This window comes from Palaemon carinicauda, chromosome 5 (assembly GCF_036898095.1).
Source record: "Palaemon carinicauda isolate YSFRI2023 chromosome 5, ASM3689809v2, whole genome shotgun sequence".
Lineage (NCBI taxonomy): Eukaryota > Metazoa > Arthropoda > Malacostraca > Decapoda > Palaemonidae > Palaemon > Palaemon carinicauda.
In genome coordinates this window covers 91,504,896-91,526,603 of record NC_090729.1, presented here as the reverse complement: position 1 = coordinate 91,526,603, position 21,708 = coordinate 91,504,896, and the positions used below count along the sequence as shown (strand labels likewise).

Sequence of the window (21,708 nt, the reverse complement as noted above, 5' to 3'; positions counted from 1 at the left end):
CCTTAATTTCATGATTTTCTCGCCCTAGCGGTTAAGAAAAGATTTGGGATCTCAAAAGGCAGTATATACTTCTTAGAAGAATACAAGTCTAAGTCAACTAGAAGACAATATGAATTGTCTTGGAAAAAGTGGGTTGCTTTTGTTGAAGCAAAAGGACCGTAAGAAATTTCAATAGACTTCTGTCTTTCTTTCTTTATCCACCTTCATAATCAAGGTCTGGCAGCTAACTACGTGTAAGTCAGCCTTGACTAGACCTCTTCTATATGCCTTTCAAGTGGATCTGACGAACGAAATCTTTAACAAGATCCCGAAGGCATGCACTAGACTTAGGCCTGCAGCTCCTCCGAAGCCCATTTCATGGTCTTTGGACAAGGTCCTACATTATGCTTCATCTGTGAACAATGAAGATTGTTCTCTCAAGGATCTAACCCAGAAGGTTATTTTCCTGTTCGCTATAGCCTCAGGGTCTAGTTAGTGAAACAGTAGCCCTATCAAGAAATGAGGGCCACATTCAGTTCACAGAAGTGGGAGAACCGAATCTCTGTCCTGATCCAGCTTTTCTCGCCAAGAACGAGCTACCCATTAAAAGATGGGGTCCCTGGAGAATCTACCCTCTGAAGGAAGATGTCTCTCTCTCTATGTCCAGTAGAGTGTCTAAAGGTCTATCTTCGTAGAACTTCAGACTTCAGGGGAGGACAGCTCTTCAAAGGAGAAACCTCAGGATCAAACTTATCCCTAAAACAACTGAGGGCGAAGCTCACCTACTTCATTCGCAGAGCAGATCATGACAGTACACTCGCAGGTCATGATCCAAGGAAAATTGCTTCATCACTGAACTTTTTTCAGTATATGGACTTTGAGCGTCTTTGCTCTTATACTAGATGGAAATCATCCAGAGTGTTCTACAAACAATCATATCATTGTATGCTTACAAACAATGGTTATAGTTGACACTTACATAGTTCTAACAATATATACAAACTGTGAGACCATTTGTATATCTGGTGGATACTTATGTTTGTTCATAGAATATATGCTAACCTTGAGGCCCCTTTTCTACTGTCTAGTATGACTCTTCCCTGCAGGGGGCAGGCAGCACTAACATTGTCTATGATAAGTTATGATTAGTGGTAATGACGGATAACGGTAACGTCATTTGTCTCAATGGTCCAAATGACCATAGAAAAATTGTCCCAAGGTTAAGGCACCTATGAAAATCCACAGATACAGTACTTTCTAGTAATTCTCTGGTAAACTTCCATCGGGACGACATGGCTTGAGCCCAAAAAACGGATTTTGAGCGAAGCGAAAAATCTATTTTTGGGCGAGATAGCCATGACGTCCTGATGGACCCGCCCTCCTTTTCCATAGAAAAGGCCTTGGCAGGATCAATCCCGAAACTACTATATCTGTAGCACCAAGCTCAATGCTACTAGGAATAACCGCCATCTAGATACTCAAAAGTAGTATGGGAGGAAGGGTAACCTTGATAACGGCTCCCCTTCTAATATGCCACTCTTCCCCCTCGAGGAGAAGACGCTATTCGTGGTGAAGATTACTATGTGTCGTATCAAGATATACGTCCCCTGATTTATGCGATATCCTTAAGAGAAATTTTAAGGATATTCGCGCCAGGAGTTAGAATTCTGGAGACCTAGAGGTAAATTCTCTTGGAATATCACTGTAGTTCAAATATCCCTTGGAAGCTACTTATAAGAACCTTCCATCAGGACGACATGGCTATCTCACCCAAAAGTAGATTTTTCGCTTCGCTTAAAATCCGTTTTATAAATTAAAAATTTGGTAATCAAGTTCATTGTTTTATATCTTTGGTGATAAAAGACAGGAGAAAAATTCTTGTTTGTGTTTTTTCTTGTTAGATACATTCACTTTGTTTACTTTTTTGAACAGCATTAGGTCTGGGTCTTCTTCAATTGCACAAAAAATTTACTTTTTTCGGTGATCAATCTGTTCTTAAGAAGTTTTAATTCTTTCATTTTACCTTGTTTCGAGTACTGTTCTCCAGTCTGGTCTTCAACTGCTGACTCTCATCTTAATTTGTTGGACAAGAACTTACAGTCTATTACATTTCTTATTCCTGATTTCGATATTAATCTCTGGCACCGTTGTTCAGTTAGTTCTTGAGCATGTTGCATAAGATTTTTCCTAATTCTGATCATCCTTTACATTCAGGTCTTCCCAGACAGTTCCATCCTGTTTGTAATAATAGGCATGCAGATAACTTCAAGTCAGGCCTTCTCCATCATGAGGCTCAATACTACACAGTATTTTAGAAGTTTTATTGCAGCTGTGACCAAGTTGTGAAATGATCTTCCTAAATGGGTAGCTGAACCTGTAGAACTTCTGAAGTTGAAATTTGGAGCAAATGTTTTAATGTTGAACAGGCTGACTTAAGTCTTTATATAGTTTATATATGAAATATGTTTTGATGTTATTGTTTTTAAAATATTTTATTTTAATTGTTCATTATTTCTATCGTTTCTTTCTTAACCCTGGATAGGTACGGTGGGTCGTTTGCGACCCCGAGCGTCAAAAAAAAACAGGTTTTTCTCACGTGACTCACCCCTGTGACTGAATTTGTGGGTGATCGACCTGCAGGAGGTGTCTCCCCTACACGCTCTAGTAGTGTCCAGATGTGCATTGCTGTAGCTGTACTCCTTCCCCGATTTCTGAGACGCGTCGGGGTCGTTCGCGTCCGAGTTTACCCTTCTGAGGTAGTTTGCATAATTATCAAAGTTATTACGTATTATGAAATTGTCGTAGAATGGTACAACTTGTATAGGTTATCAGTTGTGGAAAGTCTTGGTGGATTGTTTGGCTACCATGTGCATGTTTTTTTTTTTAGTTAAAATGTCGTTCATCACCACGAGGACCATTTTACCGCGAGTGCCCCTTTTTCATTTTTTTTCATTTTTTTGCCAAGTCATTTTTCCGTAAGATATTGCCAAATAGTGTCGTAAAACTTTTGCTTGTTTAGTGTTGGAAAGTGTGTCTAGATGATCTGGCTACCCATGCATGACTTTGTTTTTGTCAGATACGACGTAGTTATTGGTATATTGGGTATTTAACTGCGGTTACCAATTTCTGTTTTTTTTTCAATATTTGTAAAAATTACTACGTAGTAAGGAATTGCCGTATATTATTCATTTTTTTTTCATGTTTATGTGTTAGAAAGTGTGCCTTGATGGTTGGGCTAACACGTGCATGTCTTTTTTTTTATCTGAGATGTCGTATATTAGAATGTCGGGCATTTTACCGCGAGTGTCCCTTTTTAATTTTTTTAAATTTTTTTGCCAAGTCATTTTTCCGTAAGATATTGCCAAATAGTGTCGTAAAACTTTTGCTTTTTTAATGTTGGAAAGTGTGTCTAGATGATCTGGCTACCCATGCGTGATTTTGTTTTTGTCAGATACGACGTAGTTATTGGTATATTGGGTATTTAACTGCGGTTGCCAATTTCTGTTTTTTTTTCAATATTTGTAAAAATTTACTACGTAGTAAGGAATTGCCGTATATTATTCATTTTTTTTTCATGTTTATGTGTTAGAAAGTGTGCCTTGATGGTTGGGCTAACACGTGCATGTCTTTTTTTTTTATCTGAGATGCCGTATATTAGAATGATGGGCATTTTTCCGCGAGTGCCCCTTTTTATTTGTTTTGCATTTTTTTGCTTAGTCATGTTACCGTAAGGAATTGGCAAGTAGTGTCGCAAAACTTATATTTTTATAGTGTTGGAAAGTGTTTCTAGATGATCTGGCTACCCATGCCTATTTTTTTTTTTAGCCAGATATGGCGTATATATAAGTATGTGTTCGATTTTCCTGTGATTGCCATTTTTTCGTTTTTTCCCATTTCTTTCAAAATTACTACGTACTAAGGAACTATCACAGAGTAATATTTCATTTATATGTTTATTTGTCGGAAAATATGCCTTGATGGTTTGCCTAGCACGTGGCTGAAATTTTTTTTTCTGAAATGCCGTATATTAGAATGGCCATTTTTCCACGAGTGCCCCTTTTTATTTGTTTTGCATTTTTTTGCTTAGTCATATTACCGTAAGGAATTGGCAAGTAGTGTCGCAAAACTTATATTTTTATAGTGTTGGAAAGTGTTTCTAGATGATCTGGCTACCCATGCCTATTTTTTTTTTAGCCAGATATGGCGTATATATAGGTATGTGTTCGATTTTCCGGTGATTGCCATTTTTTCGTTTTTTCCCAATTCTTTCAAAATTACTACGTACTAAGGAACTATCACAGAGTAATGATTCCTCTAGATGTTTATTTGTCGGAAAATTTTGTTTACTTTTTTTTTGATTGAATATCATCAAATTTTTTTAGCTAAAATATTGTTTTACATTTTTTTTTCGATTTTATTTCCCTTCAAAAAAAATTTTTTGGGTCAGAATTTTAATTTTATAGTCGTAAAATAATCGACAATTATCCAGCAACCCACCATACAATTTTTATGCATATCCAATAATAATTAGATTAGTAAATAACACCTTGAAATTGACATACCCTTTCTACATTTCAAGTGGCAGATTAGGGAGTCTGAGTCAGTGTGGTTGGCGGCCATTTTGTGGACATATCCGAAGCGTAAGCTGCCCTATCTATATATATTCTTGTTCCCTATAGAATTTGTGATATTTTCGTATATTTTTACCTGCATAAATATCATATTATATATTAAATATATGTATTTTTTTACGAAATTTCCAAGTACTCAAAAAATTACCTTTAGATATGGCCCCTGATATAAATGTAATTTACAAAATAATGAGGATTTTTTTACATATTTCTATTTTAGGATAACATATGTTTATTCCCTAAAAAAATTAGCCACTTCCTATTTCATTTGGGTACCCAAAAAAATTCATGAAATTTGGACAATTTTTTTTGGCCAAAAAAAGTTCCCCTTTTTTTCTCATTTCAGATCTTCACCTCCATGGGTCTGACTTCATCCAAAATACATCAAGATGTGTCCTAAACATTCAAGAATCAATTCCTAAAAGGATTTGTGTATATATGTATAAACTTTTTTTTTATGAATTTTTATGTCAGGTCTTTTTTTTTTTCTACTTAATTTTTTAAAATATTTATAATAAATAGTTTTTCTGCAGATGAGTAGTATTTATCTTTACAGTTGTTTTAAGCATTCATTGAAGTTTTTTTTGGCAAAAGAAAAAAGGAGGTTACTGCAAAAACTGATTTTTCAAGAATTTTTTTTGGCGTCGGGGTCGTTCGCGTCCGAGTATACCCTTAAAGGGGTGTCCGAGGACCGTACCTATCCAGGGATAATTTCCTTACTGGTCTATTTTTCCCTCTTGTTGGAGCCCTTAGGCTTAGAGCATCTTGCTTTTCCAACTAGAATTGTAACTACTAATAACAATAATCCTCCAAGGATCAAGAAGATATTACATTCCTGACAGCTGTGATATGGGTTGAAATGAAGGAGACATTTTACAAAGTACACATGAGCTGCCTGCTGCATCTCCTTTTATGCGCCACCTAGTGACGGCTCAAATCTGCTGGTACCTCATTGCTAATAACTTATAAGCACTTGCTTGTGCTTAAACATCTACTCTAAGCTTTTGTTGATACTAGCAAAATCACTTACTTTTTTTATTCATACTTAAAAATCCAAGCAAAAGCACTCGCTGGAAGTTTTATTCATCAGGCTATGAGACAGTGGCAAACCTTATTGCAGCCAAGCTATTCAGGATGCCCCTAGGAAGTATACAACTAAACTGGTTGAGAGCATGAGTTAATTCAGCTGCGCGATCACTCCAACTGATTTTTATTGGGCACCCTCACAGACAATACCTTAGCTCCAAGATTTTTTCTCTGGGGCTACCTTAAAGACAGCGTATGCAAGGAAACTCATGAACATCACAGAACTCGAGGAAACCATCGGGGAGATCAGAGACAGTCGTCATTTGGTTTGTAAGGACATCGTGGACAATTTTGTGGTGTGCATTATGAAATGCACAGAACTAAATTGAGGTAATCTCAAACATATTTTATAATACATTAGTTAACCCTTTTACCCCCAAAAAGGACGTACTGGTACGTTTCACAAAACTCATCCCTTTACCCCCCTGGACGTACCAGTACGTCCTTGCAAACAGATGCTATAAAATTTTCTTTTCATATTTTTAATAATTTTTTGAGGAAATTCAGGCATTTTCCAAGAGAATGAGACCAACCTGACCTCTCTTTGACAAAAATTAAGGCTGTTAGACAAATTTAAAAAATATATACTGTACTGCAAAATGTGCTGGGGAAAAAATAACCCCTGGGGGGTTAAGGGTTGGAAATTTCCAAAGAGCCTGGGGGTAAAAGGGTTAAAACCAAAGTTGCATGCAATTCCTGCAGAAAATTGAGAAATGAGACTTACCCAAACTCGGGACTGGTTTTTCTGAGCGCTATGCTGTACTGTATTGCATCATACCAGCTGGTAGTCGATAGAGAATTCTGGATCACCATTTTATTTTCTGGCCATATAGTATTTCAAAATTTGTCTAGGTGTTAGGATGTACAGCAGTCCTTTAATTTCATGTAACAAAGCTGATTTTACCTTTGGGAGCCACAGTAGTACAAGTTAGTGTAATAATTGACTGAAGCATGGTACAATATATCCTTTCCATCATTATTCTTTCACTTCAATGGTCTCAAAATTCTCTAGGCAGATTTTTCCCCAGAAAACTTGACTATTTCAACAGAAAAAATACACATTAAATGAGATTGCAAATTTGCTGTAGAGTAGAGTTTGGTATACTACCATCTGTAGTTTCCCAACATTGCAGTTCTTGATATTCAGCTGGTGTCCGTACCTCTAATGCAACATGCCCCCTACCCAAACATATCTTTAACTTCTACCTAAACACAGAACATTTTCTAAATGCACTTGAAATATGTCACACTTAAATATTACCATTGTCTAATTTCAAGGTTAAATATTTGTCAAGTGATGCTGGCTAACAAATAGCAGGCATTATTTCAATCTTTTTAAAACTTGTACTGCATGTGGTTGGGAGGGTGAACACTCATAAGATGTTTAAATCTTAACCTTGACCTAAGTATTGGTTTCCTTGCTGACAATATTTTTCATTTTTTGCTGTTTCTCCTTCTGTTACTGTGTAACTCAAGTCTACAGTAATTACTTTAATAAATATAATTTCTGATTTAGAGTTCTTGATCTTTCCCTATCTCCTCTCTAATAGCTTTACAGTCTGAAGTCAAATAATTAGATCTAAATAAAATCTTAAGGCTTCACAAACATGAGGAAAATAATAACTGCATGAATTCTTTGCTGATCATTTAATGATTCTAATGGAATTTTCTCTGTGATAATATGGTTCAGAGATAATGATGAGTGGGAGGGAGAGCAAAATCCTCAATGTATTCTGATTGAATTGATTGATATGTGACCTACCTACCTGTACAATCTTTCAAAGTTTAAAATGAGATGACTGTGTGGTAAGAGAAGTAGGTATCTGTATACTTGTAATGTGTATATGTGCAGGTGAATGTGTGTGTACATGACTTGCCTGCCAAAAGGCCACAAGTGTCGGCTCTTGGGAGTAAGTGGGGGAGCAAACTTTCCCTCCCACTCTGATGTGGTGATAACAGCATGTGTCAGATTGAATTATGAATAAAGAATGGACAATAAGGGAACTACTACAAAAAACTTTGGGAGCAAGTCTGTGCTTCTTCCTCTTCAGCTTAGAGAATGTAATACAAGGCCATCTAAATTTCTCCTATTTGGTATAAAAATGAAAGCCCAGACTTTGCCACCATCTATAAAAAATAAGTAATAAGGAAAACTTTCGTCTTCGCTGAAACCGCATAGGGGAGATTTACTATACAATTATTATACATATACAATATTTACTCCTGTCCGATAAAAAACCTTCAAGTTTCTGATATACAGACAAATGTTATATTTTCTACATTTTCTATGCTAGACAAGACATGACATCACTACATTCAGGTAAAAATAGACAAATATGGAACACATACTTATACTTTGTGGTCACAAATTTATTCCATTTACAAGCCGACATTCTTTTGGACAACATGATTTAAAAAAAATGTGCTTTTGTCATATGGCAGTCTTTCATTGTATTAATAATAACTGGCAGGAAATTCATGTATTACAAATGATATCACAATATAAAGAAAATTTTTTTCTGATTTTTCTACAATTAGACATTGTATAAAAGTTGCATTTCTGTCCTTCAGCAAAATCTTTGTGCTTTTATGACAATAACAGAAAAGAAACAATAAATAGTCTTTCTATATTAACCAGTCCTCCCAACAACATTGCACTGGTGCAGAAATTACTATAAATTATGAAGTTGGTAATTACAAAATTTCTTTTCTAAAGAAAGTGTAAATATATATAAATAAATAAATATATATATATATATATATATATATATATATATATATATATATATATATATATATATATATATATATATATATATATATATATATACACACACATATATATACTCAAGACAATGCAAAAAGAAATTCCAGTCAGAATCAAAGGAAAGTGCTTTCAAGTGTGTATACGAATGATTCCCATCTTCCTCACAACCAGTGCATACCTAAAAGGAAAGTTTATGAAATTGGGGCTTTGATTTTTCTTATAAAAAATAAAAAGCACTAAAAATAATTAAAACAAAAAAAATCAAGGAAACATGGTAAACTGTACAATAAATAAATATTTCACTGTTCATTACCATCTTCAAAATATTTCTCCAAGTTGTAGCAGAGACAGCTTACAACACTAACAATACTCTACTAAAAACACTTTAGAACCTGTTCTTTTTGTTCTCCTCTGTATAAATAAATTAAATATTTTTCTGACACTAGGATAGGCTTTTTGTTGCGCACACACAAACACACGCACAAAAATTATTGAATCATGTCCCATGAGTTTATATATACATTAACACCTAATATAATGTATTGCTGCATTTAAAAATATCCTTTATGCTAACTATGTGTACCAGTATCCCCCCCAAACAAGAAATTACTGTTCATTTTGTAAGTAAAGGTCACTTCAGCATCACCTATTTCTTTATATATTTCATCTCTTTCTTGGGAATCTTTGTTTTCCTATGCAAAGAAACTGATTCTGTTACACATCACCTAGTTAGGAATGACATGTTTCAATACAGTACAGTACCCTTTTTGTCATAATTACTAAACAAGAAAATCAGGGTCACTATATTCACTTTCTTCATCAGATTCACTCAACTTCTTTCTTTTTTTTTTCTTTTTATGCTTTTTATGACTCGATGATTTATGAGAAGAACGATGCGATCGGTGTTCCCTGGCGTTGGCCACTTGTGAAGTGCGAATAGTGATAGGCTTGACTGCTGGACTACGTCGAGGGGGAAGCTGCTCATCCACCTGAACTTCCTCAACAATACCATCGATTGGGACAGTTTTCAAGTGCTGCACAGTACCATCCTCCTCTTTCGGGGGTTCCTGTTTGTAAATAGACATTACAGGTTTTGCAAAATAATATAGCAAATATGAGTTCAAGGTTAAAGAAAACTTGAATAAAAACATGAAAATAAACACAGCTTAGTTTTAGTTCTCCTTCCTGCTTCAAAAACATCGGTTCTGAGTATTTCATACCAAAGCACAAAAATAGGTTAAATTTTCAAAGATGTTTGGATAAAAATAAACCATCCTTATTACAATGATCTTTTGTCATTCTTGCTTTGGACCATTACTGCTAATCTGTTTTCAATTAATTCAAGTCCCATCCATAAAAATTTGATTGAAAAATAATCTACCACCCTACAAATTATTCTTGGTTGTTATCTTGAATTCTTAAGCTTTAAATACAATACCCATTTCCTTGAACGGGTACAAATGTGACAAATTCGGAGATAATTTGTATTTTTTCTAACCATACAGACCTTAGCTATTTACATAGGGTTTACTTTCGGCGTAGCTGAATTGACGAGCCATTAGATTTTAACGAGGGTTAAACTACCCCCGCGCTAGTTAGCACGGGGGTAGGGGCGGGGTAGCTAGCTACCCCTCCCCCCCCCACACACCGGTGAGCTGCTTCACTTCACTTAGAGGTAGGACTTGTCTTGGGGGACAGGGCTGACGGGCAAATATGTGTAAATAGCTAAGGTTTGTATGGTTAGGAAAAATACAAATTATCTCCGAATTTGTCATTTGTTCCGTAACCGAAATACAAACCACGCTATTTACATAGGGTGACTTACCCTTAGGCAGGGTGGAAAGTCCCAGCCTTACTGGCTTTGGCTTACCCGGGGACTCAGAATCCGAGTGAGCAGCACTCGAGCAAAGGAGTCCCTGCACCTCGCAAGTTTCTCGCTACGCAAGAAACGTGCGGCCTACATAAGTTGTGTGTGGAGAAATGAAGTGTGACTCGTCCTAGGAAGTTGACCTTAAGTCCTTTATATGGAATTCTAGGCTAGGACGTCCCAATACCACCTCGTCAGGGTATGGGGGACGCGACAGTATTATTCTTAATACTAGGAACACAAGGAAGCATGGTTTACCTGCAGAGGTTTGAGGTCAGCTATGCAGAGACCCGGGATGCTGCATTCCCCGAGAGGGGAGGATGAAGAAAGAAGAAAGGGCCAGACATACTCTTTCATTCACGCAGACTAAAACCGGGTAACAGTGCCCTCAACCTTCTGCTACTTGTCCATTAAGGAGCCTGAGGTTAGACCAGCTGTTGTGCAGCCACCACAGGGCCGATAGAAAAAGTATCGAGGCTCCTGTGGGTCACATCCTGCAGGTAGTGGGCTGTGAAGGTCGTTTGACGCTTCCAGAGCCCAGCTTGTAGCACCTGCGTCACAGAGAAGTTTATCTTGAAGGCCAGGGACGTGGCGATGCCCCTGACATTACGTGCCCTAGGGCGATGTGACGGAGGAGAGTCTGGATTCAAGGCATGATGAATGGTCTGTCGAATCCAGGCTGATATGATATTCTTGGTGACCCTCCTCTTCGTCCTTCCCGTGCTCACAAAAAGAGCTTGCACGTGGGGATGGACTGCAGCTGTTCTCTTCAGATAACGTCTCAGACTTCTTGCTGGGCAAAGTAGCAGATGATCTGGGTCATCAGTTACAGAACGGAGACTCGTAACCCTGAAGGAGTCGAACCGTGGGTCTGGCACTCCAGGGTTCTGAGTCTTGGCAGCAAACTCAGGGACGGACCTGAACGTTACCTCCCCCCAACCCCTTGAATGGGCGATGTCGTATGAGAGACCATGAAGTTCACTGACCCGCTTGGCCGAAGCTAAAGCTAGTAGGAACACCGTCTTCCAAGTCAGGTGTTGGTCAGAGGCCTGGCGTAATGGTTCGAACGGGGTCTCTTCAGAGCCCTGAGGACCCGAACCACGTTCCATGGAGGTGGTCTCACTTCCGACTGAGGGCAGGTAAGCTCGTAGCTTCGTATGAGTAAGGAAAGTTCCAGCGAGGAGGAAATGTCTATTCCTTTCAGCCTGAAGGCTAGGCTTAAGGCTGAGCGATAGCCTTTCACCGTCGAGACCGAAAGGCGCATTTCCTCCCGCAAATACACGAGAAACTCCGCTATTGCTGGAATAGTGGCATCGAGGCGAGAGATACCCTTCCCACGACACCAACCACAGAAAACTCTCCACTTCATCTGGTAGACCGCAGGTGTCGAGACATCCTTTCCGTAACTTGTTGCGAAAAGCCTCTCTCAGTGAGGAGACGCTGGATAGTCTCCAGGCGTGAAGCTAAAGCGATGCTATGGCTTTGTGGAAGATGTTGCAATGTGGTTGTCTGAGTAGCTCGTGTTGTGGGGGAAGCTCCCTCGGGAGTTCCGTCAGGAGCTGCAGAAGGTCCGGGAACCATTCTGCATGATGCCATAGCGGAGCTATTAAGGTCATCAACAGGTTGACTGATAGTCTGGTCTTGTTGAGCACCCTTCTCATCAGACAGAATGGTGGGAAGGCGTAGATGTCGATGTTGTCCCACCGTTGTTGAAAAGCATCTTGCCAGTGTCTTGGGGTCCGGGACTGGCGAGCAGTACAGCGGCAGCTTGAAATTCAAGGCTGTCGCGAACAGGTCCACTGTCGGGGAACCCCACAAAGTCAGGACTTTGTTGGCAACTTGAGGATCCAAAGACCACTTGGTACTCACTATCTGCGAAGCTCTGCTCAGACTGTCGGCGAGCACATTCCTTTTGCCAGGAATAAAGCGAGCTGATACGTATCGAGTGAACTTCGGTCCAACTCAGTATCTCTACTGCAAGATGGCATAGCTGTCGTAAAAAGGTACCTCCCTGCTTGTCGATATAAGCCACTACTGTGGTGTTATCGCTCATCACCACCAAGTGGGCCGCCAGGGTCTGTTGGAACTGTTGAAGGGCCAGAAATACGGCCTTCATCTCTAGCAGATTGATGTGGAGGTACTTTTCTGATTCTGACCATAGGCCTGAGGCCCTCTGGTTCAGAACATGGCACCCCCACCCTTCTTTTGATGCGTCCGAAAACAGCATCAAATCCGGGGGAAGGACGAGAAGATCCACTCCCTTTCGAAGGTTGTTGTCGGTCAGACACCACCGCAGGTCCGTCCGTACCGCAGGTCCGTCCGTTCCGCAGGTCCTATTGAGACCAGAGAGTCCAGGGAATCGATGCCTTGATCCCACCGGGACTTGAACCGCCACTGCAGAGATCTCATCCTGAGGCGGCCGTTGGGAACTAGACGAGCCAAGGAGGCTAAGTGACCTAAGAGACGTAACCAAGATTGGGCTGGAAGGTCTTCTCGACTGAGGAAAGGCTTTGCAACCCTCCTCAGCCTTGCTATCCTGTCGTCTGATGGAAAGGCTTTGTGGAGATTGGTGTCTAATATCATGCCTAGATATACCAGTCGTTGTGTTGGGAGCAGAGAGGACTTCTCGAGATTTACCATGATCCCTAGATCTTGGCAAATTGCCAGAAGCCTGTCTTGGTGTCGAAGAAGGGTCGACTCCGAGTCTGCCAGGATCAGCCAGTCGTCCAGATAACGGAGGAGACGGATGCCGTTCCTGTGCGCCCATGAAGATATCAGTGTGAACACTGGTGAACACCTGAGGTGCTGTGGAGAGACCGAAACACAGCACCTTGAACTGGTAGATCTTGTTGTCTAGGCAAAATCTTAGGTACTTCCTGGAAGACGGATGGATTGGGATCTGGAAGTACGCGTCCTTCAGATCCAGTGTGCACATGAAGTCTTGAGGTCTCACTGCAAGTCTGACCGTGTCTGCTGTCTCCATGCTGAACAAAGTTTGCTTGACAAACTCGTTCAGGGCTGAGAGGTCGATGACGGGTCTCCAGCCTCCAGACGCCTTCTTTACAAGAAAGAGTCGACTGAAGAAGCCTGGGGAGCTGTCAGGGGAGGTTGAGATGTTATGAACGGGATGCGATATCCTTGTCCGATCACAGAGACCTTCCAGGAATTGGCCCCGTGTTGGTGCCACCTGTGCACACAACTTTGCAGGCATCCCCCTACAGGTGGACACGCAGGGGGATTGCCAATCCTAGCGTTTGCGGCCTCGGCCGCTCCTCCTAGGATTTCTGCCTCCCCTGGAGGACTTTCCGCCCTTCTTATCTTTGAAAGGAAAGGGCTGCTGTTTAGACACCTTGGTCTTAGCTGCCGGAGCCTGCTTCGGTGTCCTGCGAGGCTGCTGTTGTAGTTGAGGAGCTGGAGGTTTGTAGGGCCGAGATGAAGGGCCTTCTGGAGGAGCGAATCATGACTCGTCTTCCTCCACCTCTCAGCTGTCCGTTCTATATCCTTGGGCTCAAACAGGTTTCCTCCAAGGATGAAGGAATGTCTGAGCTTGCTGACATCCATAGCGGGGACCCTCGGGTGGAACCTCTCAGTCACCGCATCATGACGCTTTAGAATTGAGTTAGCCCACAGGTTAGTGACCTGGTGAGCTAAAAACTTGATGGAGCGCATGCCCGAGAGGAGGAAGGTCTCCAGGGCCTTCCTATTGCTCTCCTTGGACAAGTCCTCAGAGCGCAATAGGATGCCCAGAGACCCTAGCCAGACATCCAGCCACGAAGTGGCCTGCATGGCACACTTAGCAACTTTCTCTTGGCTTAGGATCTCTGACGCTAAGAATGTCACCTGTCGGGCATTGAGTTTCTCTAGAGAGAGACCCCTGGTGAGCTCTTCCTTAGAGCGGTGGAGGGGAAGATCTAAACAAGACTCCTCTATGATCTCGAAGTACCTCCTCTGCTGAATGCGAGGAGGTGGGAGGAGCTTGTTTCATTAGATTAAGGACCTGCCAGAAGGCATGCTCTGACTCGCGCTGCTCTCCTCCTTGTGGACTGGCAGCTAAGTCTCCTGTCCCCAATGGCTCTTCCTTGGGGGACACGCGGACGTTCTCCCGGGGAATGGTTGGCTCTGGACGAATCCCCGAAGATGACTTGGGGATCGTCTTTGAGTCCTTGGGCTCCCTCCTGAGAGGGATACAGGACTCTAGCAAAGAGGTCTGGAAGGTCCCTACTACGCGAGATGTTTCTCTTCCTTGAGGTGGGGTTCCTCCCATTGGTGCCGTGGGAGAGTGCCTCACTTCGCTGGATTCTCCTGAGGACGGGAAAGGTTTGTCCACAGGAGGAGAAAACGCCTGCAAAGGGGAAGGGGCCTTCCCGACGGACCTCTTGGGAGCCAGCTTAACCCTGGGAGAAGTTACCGTGAAATCCACTCCTCTCCTTCTCTTCAGCGGGGGCGAGGGAGCCTTTGGTTTTAGTCCCAGATCAGCGAGGGCTGGATTCATAGCCCGCACGACCGCTTTCATCAGGGAACCAAACCAAGGCTAGTGGCTGACTGACGCAGTGTCAGCGATTCCAGCTGGAGGGAAGGGGATCGACTGATCCTTAGGAGTGGATACTACAGGGCCTGCCTGAAATGACGAAAGGGAAGAAGAATGTTGCCTGGACCTCTCCGATGAATCTTCCTGCTTTTGGATGCATGCTCGGCGCTTACGAGATGGCGATCGCGAGGACGATCTGGAAGCACGCGGCCCCAGCAACTCGCAAGGTTGGGCGCGCTGCGAAACCCGGCGGGAATTGCGTTGGGGGTCGTGCTGGTGCTCGCGCGATGGCAAAACCACTGGGTCGTGCGCGGGCGACCGTTGGCGTGCAGGCGACCGTTGGCGCGCAGAGATGAGGGCGCGGACGCGCGGTCGAGCTGGCGCGTGGATGCGCAGGCAAAGGTGTGCGTGGATACACAGGTGAGGGTATGCGCGAGTGCCCGGACAATCGCTGGAAATTAGGAGAGCGATGGCGCGTAGGCGATCGATGGAGCATAGGCGAGCGATGGCGAGTTGGCGAGCGTTGGCGAACGATGACGCGTCGGGTGAGTAGGCGACCAACTGCGCATAGGCGAGTCAGTGACTTGAGGCGATCAGACGCGTGGGCGCGTTGGCGCACAGGCGAAGGATCGCGCAGGCGCGTAGGAGATCACTGATGCGTAGGATGGCACGCAGTAGCGTGGAGAGAAGTTGCCAACAGGGGCGCTGATGTGCTCGAGGGCGAATGCTCGTGGGCGGGCTCAGGAGTCGACTCGTGGGTGCGCGGGCGCGCATGCACTTTAGAAGTGCGCACATGAGAAAACGCACGGTGGTGCGCCAGCGGCGGTCGACGCGCAGGGGAACGCTGGCGAGGCAAAGGATCAATGTCCTTGCCTGCGCCCAGATCCGAAGGTCGTGGGCGCGTGGGCGAACGTTGGCGCCCAGTAGTGCGCTGACGAGCAGAAGGTTGACGGCGCTCGGGAGACTGTTGACGCGCAGTGCGCGCAGCAGGGACAGAAGAGCACTTGCACGCAGGCGAGCGCTGGAGATCAGGAGAGCGCTGACGAGCAGGAGAGTGCTGGCGAGAAGAGTCTATTGACTCATCCAGGAGAGTGCTTGCGCGCAGGAGAGCGCTGGCGAGCAGGAGAACGCTGGCAAGCAGGAGAACGCTGGCGAGTAGGAGAGCGCTGGCGAGAAGAGTCAGGTGACTCTTCAGCAGGAGAGCGCTGGCGATCAGAAGAGTGGTGGCGCTTGCACGCTACTGAAGGGCGCACAGGTGAAACCTAGCGCGGAGGGACTTACCCACACTGTGGGATAAGCCCTTCTGCCCCGAAGGGACCGGCGCTTGAATTAACAAGGAAGATCTGGCAGGCGCAGGAGATCGCGAACGATCTGCGGAGAGGTTCAGTGATGTCACTGCCACGGTCTGCTCCCGACGAGAAGAATCCTTTGCAGGGGACGACGAAGATGAAGACCCGAAGAGAAGGTGCCTCTTAACTCTCTTGTAAGGAGAAGGCAGGCCTCGGTGGCGAAGACGACCTCGAGGCAGGGTATCACCGTCGTCGGTCCTCCGAAGAGGAGTCTCTGTTAGTGCACTCCTCCGAGGGGGAGGAACACCCGCAGGAGAGACCGTTGGACCCAGCTTCCCCCTCGAAGGATGTTCAGAGGGGGAACCTGAGCCTTCAGCAACATCCACAACAGTAGCAGCTGGGGTTTGACCCGACCCGTTGGACGCCTCTGCCACAACAACGTCGACAATAGCCAGAGGGTCTACCTCTGGTATTATCGGCGACTGTTGGACAGCTGCCCCCAACTGGATCAGATCAAACAGGGCTTCCTTGGAGGGCGAGCCCTAAAGCCCCAAGGAAGCCCAAAGCTGGAAAAGATCATTGTTAGATACAGTTTGGTCATAATCAACAAAATCAATAATGTCCTTCCCCGGAGGAGGAGGGGGAGCTGCCTCGCTATGGGAGGCAACACCCTCTCCCGAACCCCGAGATTGGGAAACAAAAGAAGGACATACGCTACCACTCGGCGGCCTCTCGCGAGAGACCGAACGAGTGGGAGCTTCGGGCAATGGAAGAAGAGTCCTTGGAGCCTTCCTTCCCCAAGGCAGTCCCTGAGGGAGAACGGTCTGGCTTAGAACTCTTCTTACGCCGCCGGGCAAACCTCTCCTACTGGGAGGTAGGCCACTCCCTACATTCCATACAAACATTATCACTTTCACACCGTTGACCTCGACACTGCGGGCAAAGGGTGTGAGGGTCTGTATCGACTGCCGACATAAATGTTCCACAGTGGCGGTCGGGGAGTCCAGGGCACTTCCGCATAATGGGAAGAAAAGGTAGAGGCCAACTTCAAACACACAACTGTAAGAAAATGAAAAACAGATTAAGGCTGTCAAAAATGCGAGAACGAGACAGCCACGTCTGTACATCGTCCGAGCCAAAAGTGAAGTGAAGCAGCTCACTGGTGTGTGTGGGGGGGGGGGAGCCCTAGCCCCATGCTAACTAGCGAGGGGGTAGTTTAACCCTCGTTAAAATCTAATGGCTCGTCATTTCAGCTACGCCGAAAGTAAACCCTATGTAAATAGCGTGGTTTGTATTTCGGTTACGGAACAATTAAAAGTTTATGCAGTATCTTGTGAATAGGGAGTTCAATGATTGGATAGAGTACCAGTAAGATTTATAGATTCGGCAAATTTTTGCTGAAATAGCAATAATGTACCACCCTCATCAATGCATCAATCAATGAAACTACAACTCAGGCCATAATTGCAAAATGACTTGTACCATGGAAATTTCCAAAATCTTCTAGTTACCATCCATTATAAGACAAGATTTGCCAAATATACCTTACTTTCATCTTGATTATTTAAAGCATTCACTATATGGCAGAATTAAGATTATGCTATACAGTACTGTAAAGTACTGTAATCATTATCTAGCTATTTACACTTTCATTACCTAACACACTTGTTTGTTCTGGGAAATAGCTTGAATTTGTTACACCATCAGCCAAATTCATCATCAATGTTTTCCATAAAAAAAGACTTAATTAAAATTAAAAAAAAAGGCCTTCAAAAAATAAAGGGCATATTCTGAGCTGGAATAAGCTGCACTGGCTAGTGCAAAATAATCTGATGATCTGAGTCATCAAAGTTCACATCTGATACTGTTCATGATGGTGATAGGAGGCACCATCTTTCTTGTGATCAATCTTTCTCTAATGAATAAGGTTTAATTTTCCAATCTCTCTCTTATCTATGTTTACTATCAATTATCTCTATGTATCTATAGATATAATGTAATAACGATTTTCATAAAATATATGCACTATCTAAAGAGAATAATTTTGAAATCTAAAAAAATTCTTTATACTTTTTAGTAGTAAAATCTTGTTAATAACAGTAATGTGTTTTTACTGAAACCAACTTTCTATACTGCCTGCAAAACTATTAAACACTAATTCTTATAATTATTACTGACCATTTAGGAAGTGAATGTTAACTTTTACAGCATAAATAAGTAGGCTAGCTTACCACCACCCATCCAGAAGCAACAGACTTTACAATGCTACCAAGGGGAAATGGGCTAAGCACCATAAATCATAACTTGGGGAAGTAAATGTATAAAATTATTTAGAATATATTCATTCTTATGACAATAACACATACTAGGAGTGTATTTACTCTTTTATTGGGTAAAAACTGTAGACAAAATTACCTTGCCAAACATTCGAAACAGAATGCATGCATGTAAGATCATAAAAAAGTGCAAGATCCTGAAGTAAACTTTTGACAATGTAAATGGCTAATTATGATGGTGAATTTGAATAATTTCTTAACCTACAGTAGTATTTTCATGGGTAAAGAAAATACGACCTTTGGCAATGGAGAGAAAATTTAATTTTTCGATGACATTTTTATGCTTTTTAATCAACAATACTCAGCCTTTTAATGTAGCATTTCTATGGATGGGAAACTGAAAATATTGCTTATTCACTTGAAAAGCTTGTTCTGAAATATTCATGTACTGTAGTCTAAAAATACAGCTTTATAAAAATCCTAATTTTTATATACAGTACTTTGTTTTTATGCATCTTAATCCACACTCCACAACCATTCAACAGTGTTTTTATAGATGAAAAACTGAAACAACTACAGATTCACTTGGGAAGCTTTTCCTGAAATACTAATGCAGATTTTAAACAATACAGCTTCATAAAAATCCTTATTTTTATATATGGCATTTTGGTATAAACAAAACTTTAATATGAAAACTTTATATGTAATACACTTGTTCAATTAGAGTAGAATCTTAATAGGATAAACCACAAACCAGAAAAAAACCTGGATATGTGAAATACTATTATTCAGTATAGATATGTTATTACTGTAGCTCTACAATACTGTATAATAACAGTGATGTTAAGTTCTTTTCATCAAGCTGCTCCCCACACATCATTAAAATTCTATCTTTCTGGTCTACATACAAGTACTGTATGTAATTGCAGTTATGGGTGAAAGACAGTTCTTCTTCACTCAAGGGGTTACTGCACTGTAATTGTTCAGTGGCCACTTTCCTCTTGGTAAGGGTAGAAGAGACTCTTTAGCTATGGTAAGCAGCTCTTCTAGGAGAAGGACACTCCAAAATCAAACCATTGTTCTCTAGTCTTGGGTAGTGCCATAACCTCTGTACCATGGTCTTCCACTGCCTTGGTTTAGAGTTCTCTTGCTTGAGGGTACACTCGAGCACACTCTTATATCTTATTTCTTTTCCTATTGTTTTGTTAAAAGTTTTTATAGTTTACATAGGAAATATTTTAATAATGTTACTCTTCCTAAAATATTTTATTTTCCTTTTTTCCTTTCCTCACTGAGCTATTTTCCCTGTTGGGGCCTCTGGGCTTGTAGCATCCTGCTTTTCCAATTAGGGTTGTAGCTTAGCAAGTAATAATAATAATAATAATAATAATAATAATAATAATATAGGACTAGGGCTAAGTCCAGGCACTCGAGTCAAGAAACCTTAGACTAAATTCTAGATAAAAAAATTACTGCACACACATTCTGAAATTAATTTTATCAAAGCTATTTATTCATTTGTTGGCTGATGTCCATTTCTAACCCAGCGCTATTAGATTTGGAAGAGAATTGTTTTTAATGAGAGATATTCTGTAGCCATAACTCATGCATATTATTACTATTATTACTTACTAAGCTACAACCCTAGTTAGAAAAGCAGGATGCTATAAGCCCCAGGGCTCCAACAGGGAAAATAGCCCAGTGAGTATAGGAAACAAGGACAAAATAAATATTTTAAGAACAGTAGCAACATGGTACAGAGGCTATGGCACTTCCCAAGACAAGAGAACAATGGTTTGATTTTTGAAGAGCTGTTTACCATAGCTAAAGTCTCTTCTACCCTTACCAAGAATAAAGTAGCCACTGAATAATTACAGTACAATAGTTAACTAAGTGTTGGCAGGTGTATGAGGAAAGAGTATATATAAAGAATAAGCCAGATTATTTAATATATATGTAGGCAAGGGAAAAATGAACCATAACCAGAGAGAAGGATCCAATGTAGTACTGTCTGGCCAGCCAAAGGACCTCATAACTCTCTAGCGGTAGTATCTCAACAGGTGGCTGGTGCTCTGGCCAACCTACTAAATTTTGCCTCCTGTATATATTATACCCCTTATAATGATACTTTTAGAAGAACCAAAGAAAAAATAAATTGCCATGTACTGTATATGTGGCATAAATAACAAGGAGGACTAAAAAAGTCTCGACCTCCTCTCTCATGAGGGTATATCTTTCCGTGGTTCCACTTGGTTGCACCAAGATACCTATCAAATACCATGAATAGTATGACACTTTTAAAAAGAGCCAATCTTTCCTAAAATGAAGCTGGGAGTGAAACTGAGGAAATGCTAATCTATTCTCAGAGATCCTGAAGCAACATATTCATATCAAAATTTACAAATATAAGTGAGGCTTGAACATAATGAAAGCCTATTTCTTTATGTGTAGATGATCTGGTGGCTACAGCCAAGTCGGGTAAGCGTGTGGCAGGAATTTCTTGATGAAAAATACTGGTAAAAGTGAGGTTATGGTTTTCAGAAAGCAGAGAGGAGATAAGCTATATGTACAGGATAAGAGAGTTCTATATTTAATAGAAGTTGAAATTTTCAAATATATGGGATCTATGTAAAGCACAGAGGGAGGGTGAAAAGCTGAGGTTGAAAGTAATATACTGTAAAAGCAGCTTGGAAGAAATGGACAGAGGTGGCAGAGGTAGTGTGTCACAAGAGAATACCGAAAAACAGAAAATCAAATCAAAGTAGGTAGTAGGTTGGCCAGGGCACCAGCCACCCGTTGAGATACTACCCCTAGAGAGTTATGAGGTCTTTTAACTGGCCAGACAGTACTACATTGGATCCTTCTCCCTGGTTACGGTTCATTTTCCCTTTGCCAACACACTCACACACCGAATAGTCTGGCCTATCCTTTACATATTCTCCTTGGTCCTCATACACCTGACATCACTGAGATTACCAAACAATTCTTCTTACTGTACTTTAATTGTTCAGTGTTTCCTCTTTGTTAGGGTAGAAGAGACTCCTTAGCTATGGTAAGCAGCTCTTCTAGGAGAAGGACACTCCAAAATCAAACCATTGTTCTTTAATCTTGGGTAGTGCCATAGCCTCTGTACCATGGTCTTCCACTGTCTTGGGTTCTCTTGCTTGAGGGTACACTCAAGCACACTGTTCTATCTTATATCTTATTTCTCTTCCTTTTGTTCTGTTAAAGTTTTTATAGTTTATAAAGTGAAATTTATTTTAATATTGTTGCTCTTCTTAAAAT

General features: G+C 41.7%; 1 protein-coding gene across 3 annotated transcripts in view; it reads right to left on the bottom strand.

The window, feature by feature from the left end:
* Positions 1 to 7,328: 7,328 nt before the first annotated feature.
* Nipped-B (Nipped-B cohesin loading factor) overlaps positions 7,329 to 21,708 on the bottom strand; it is a 625,968-nt gene continuing 611,588 nt past the window's right edge. For all 3 annotated transcript variants that reach the window (XM_068373859.1, XM_068373861.1, XM_068373860.1), the window contains exon 32: positions 7,329 to 9,530. In XM_068373859.1, the coding sequence (XP_068229960.1) occupies positions 9,243 to 9,530 (288 nt within the window). In that variant the 3' untranslated portion in view covers positions 7,329 to 9,242. The remainder of the gene's footprint in view (positions 9,531 to 21,708) is intronic.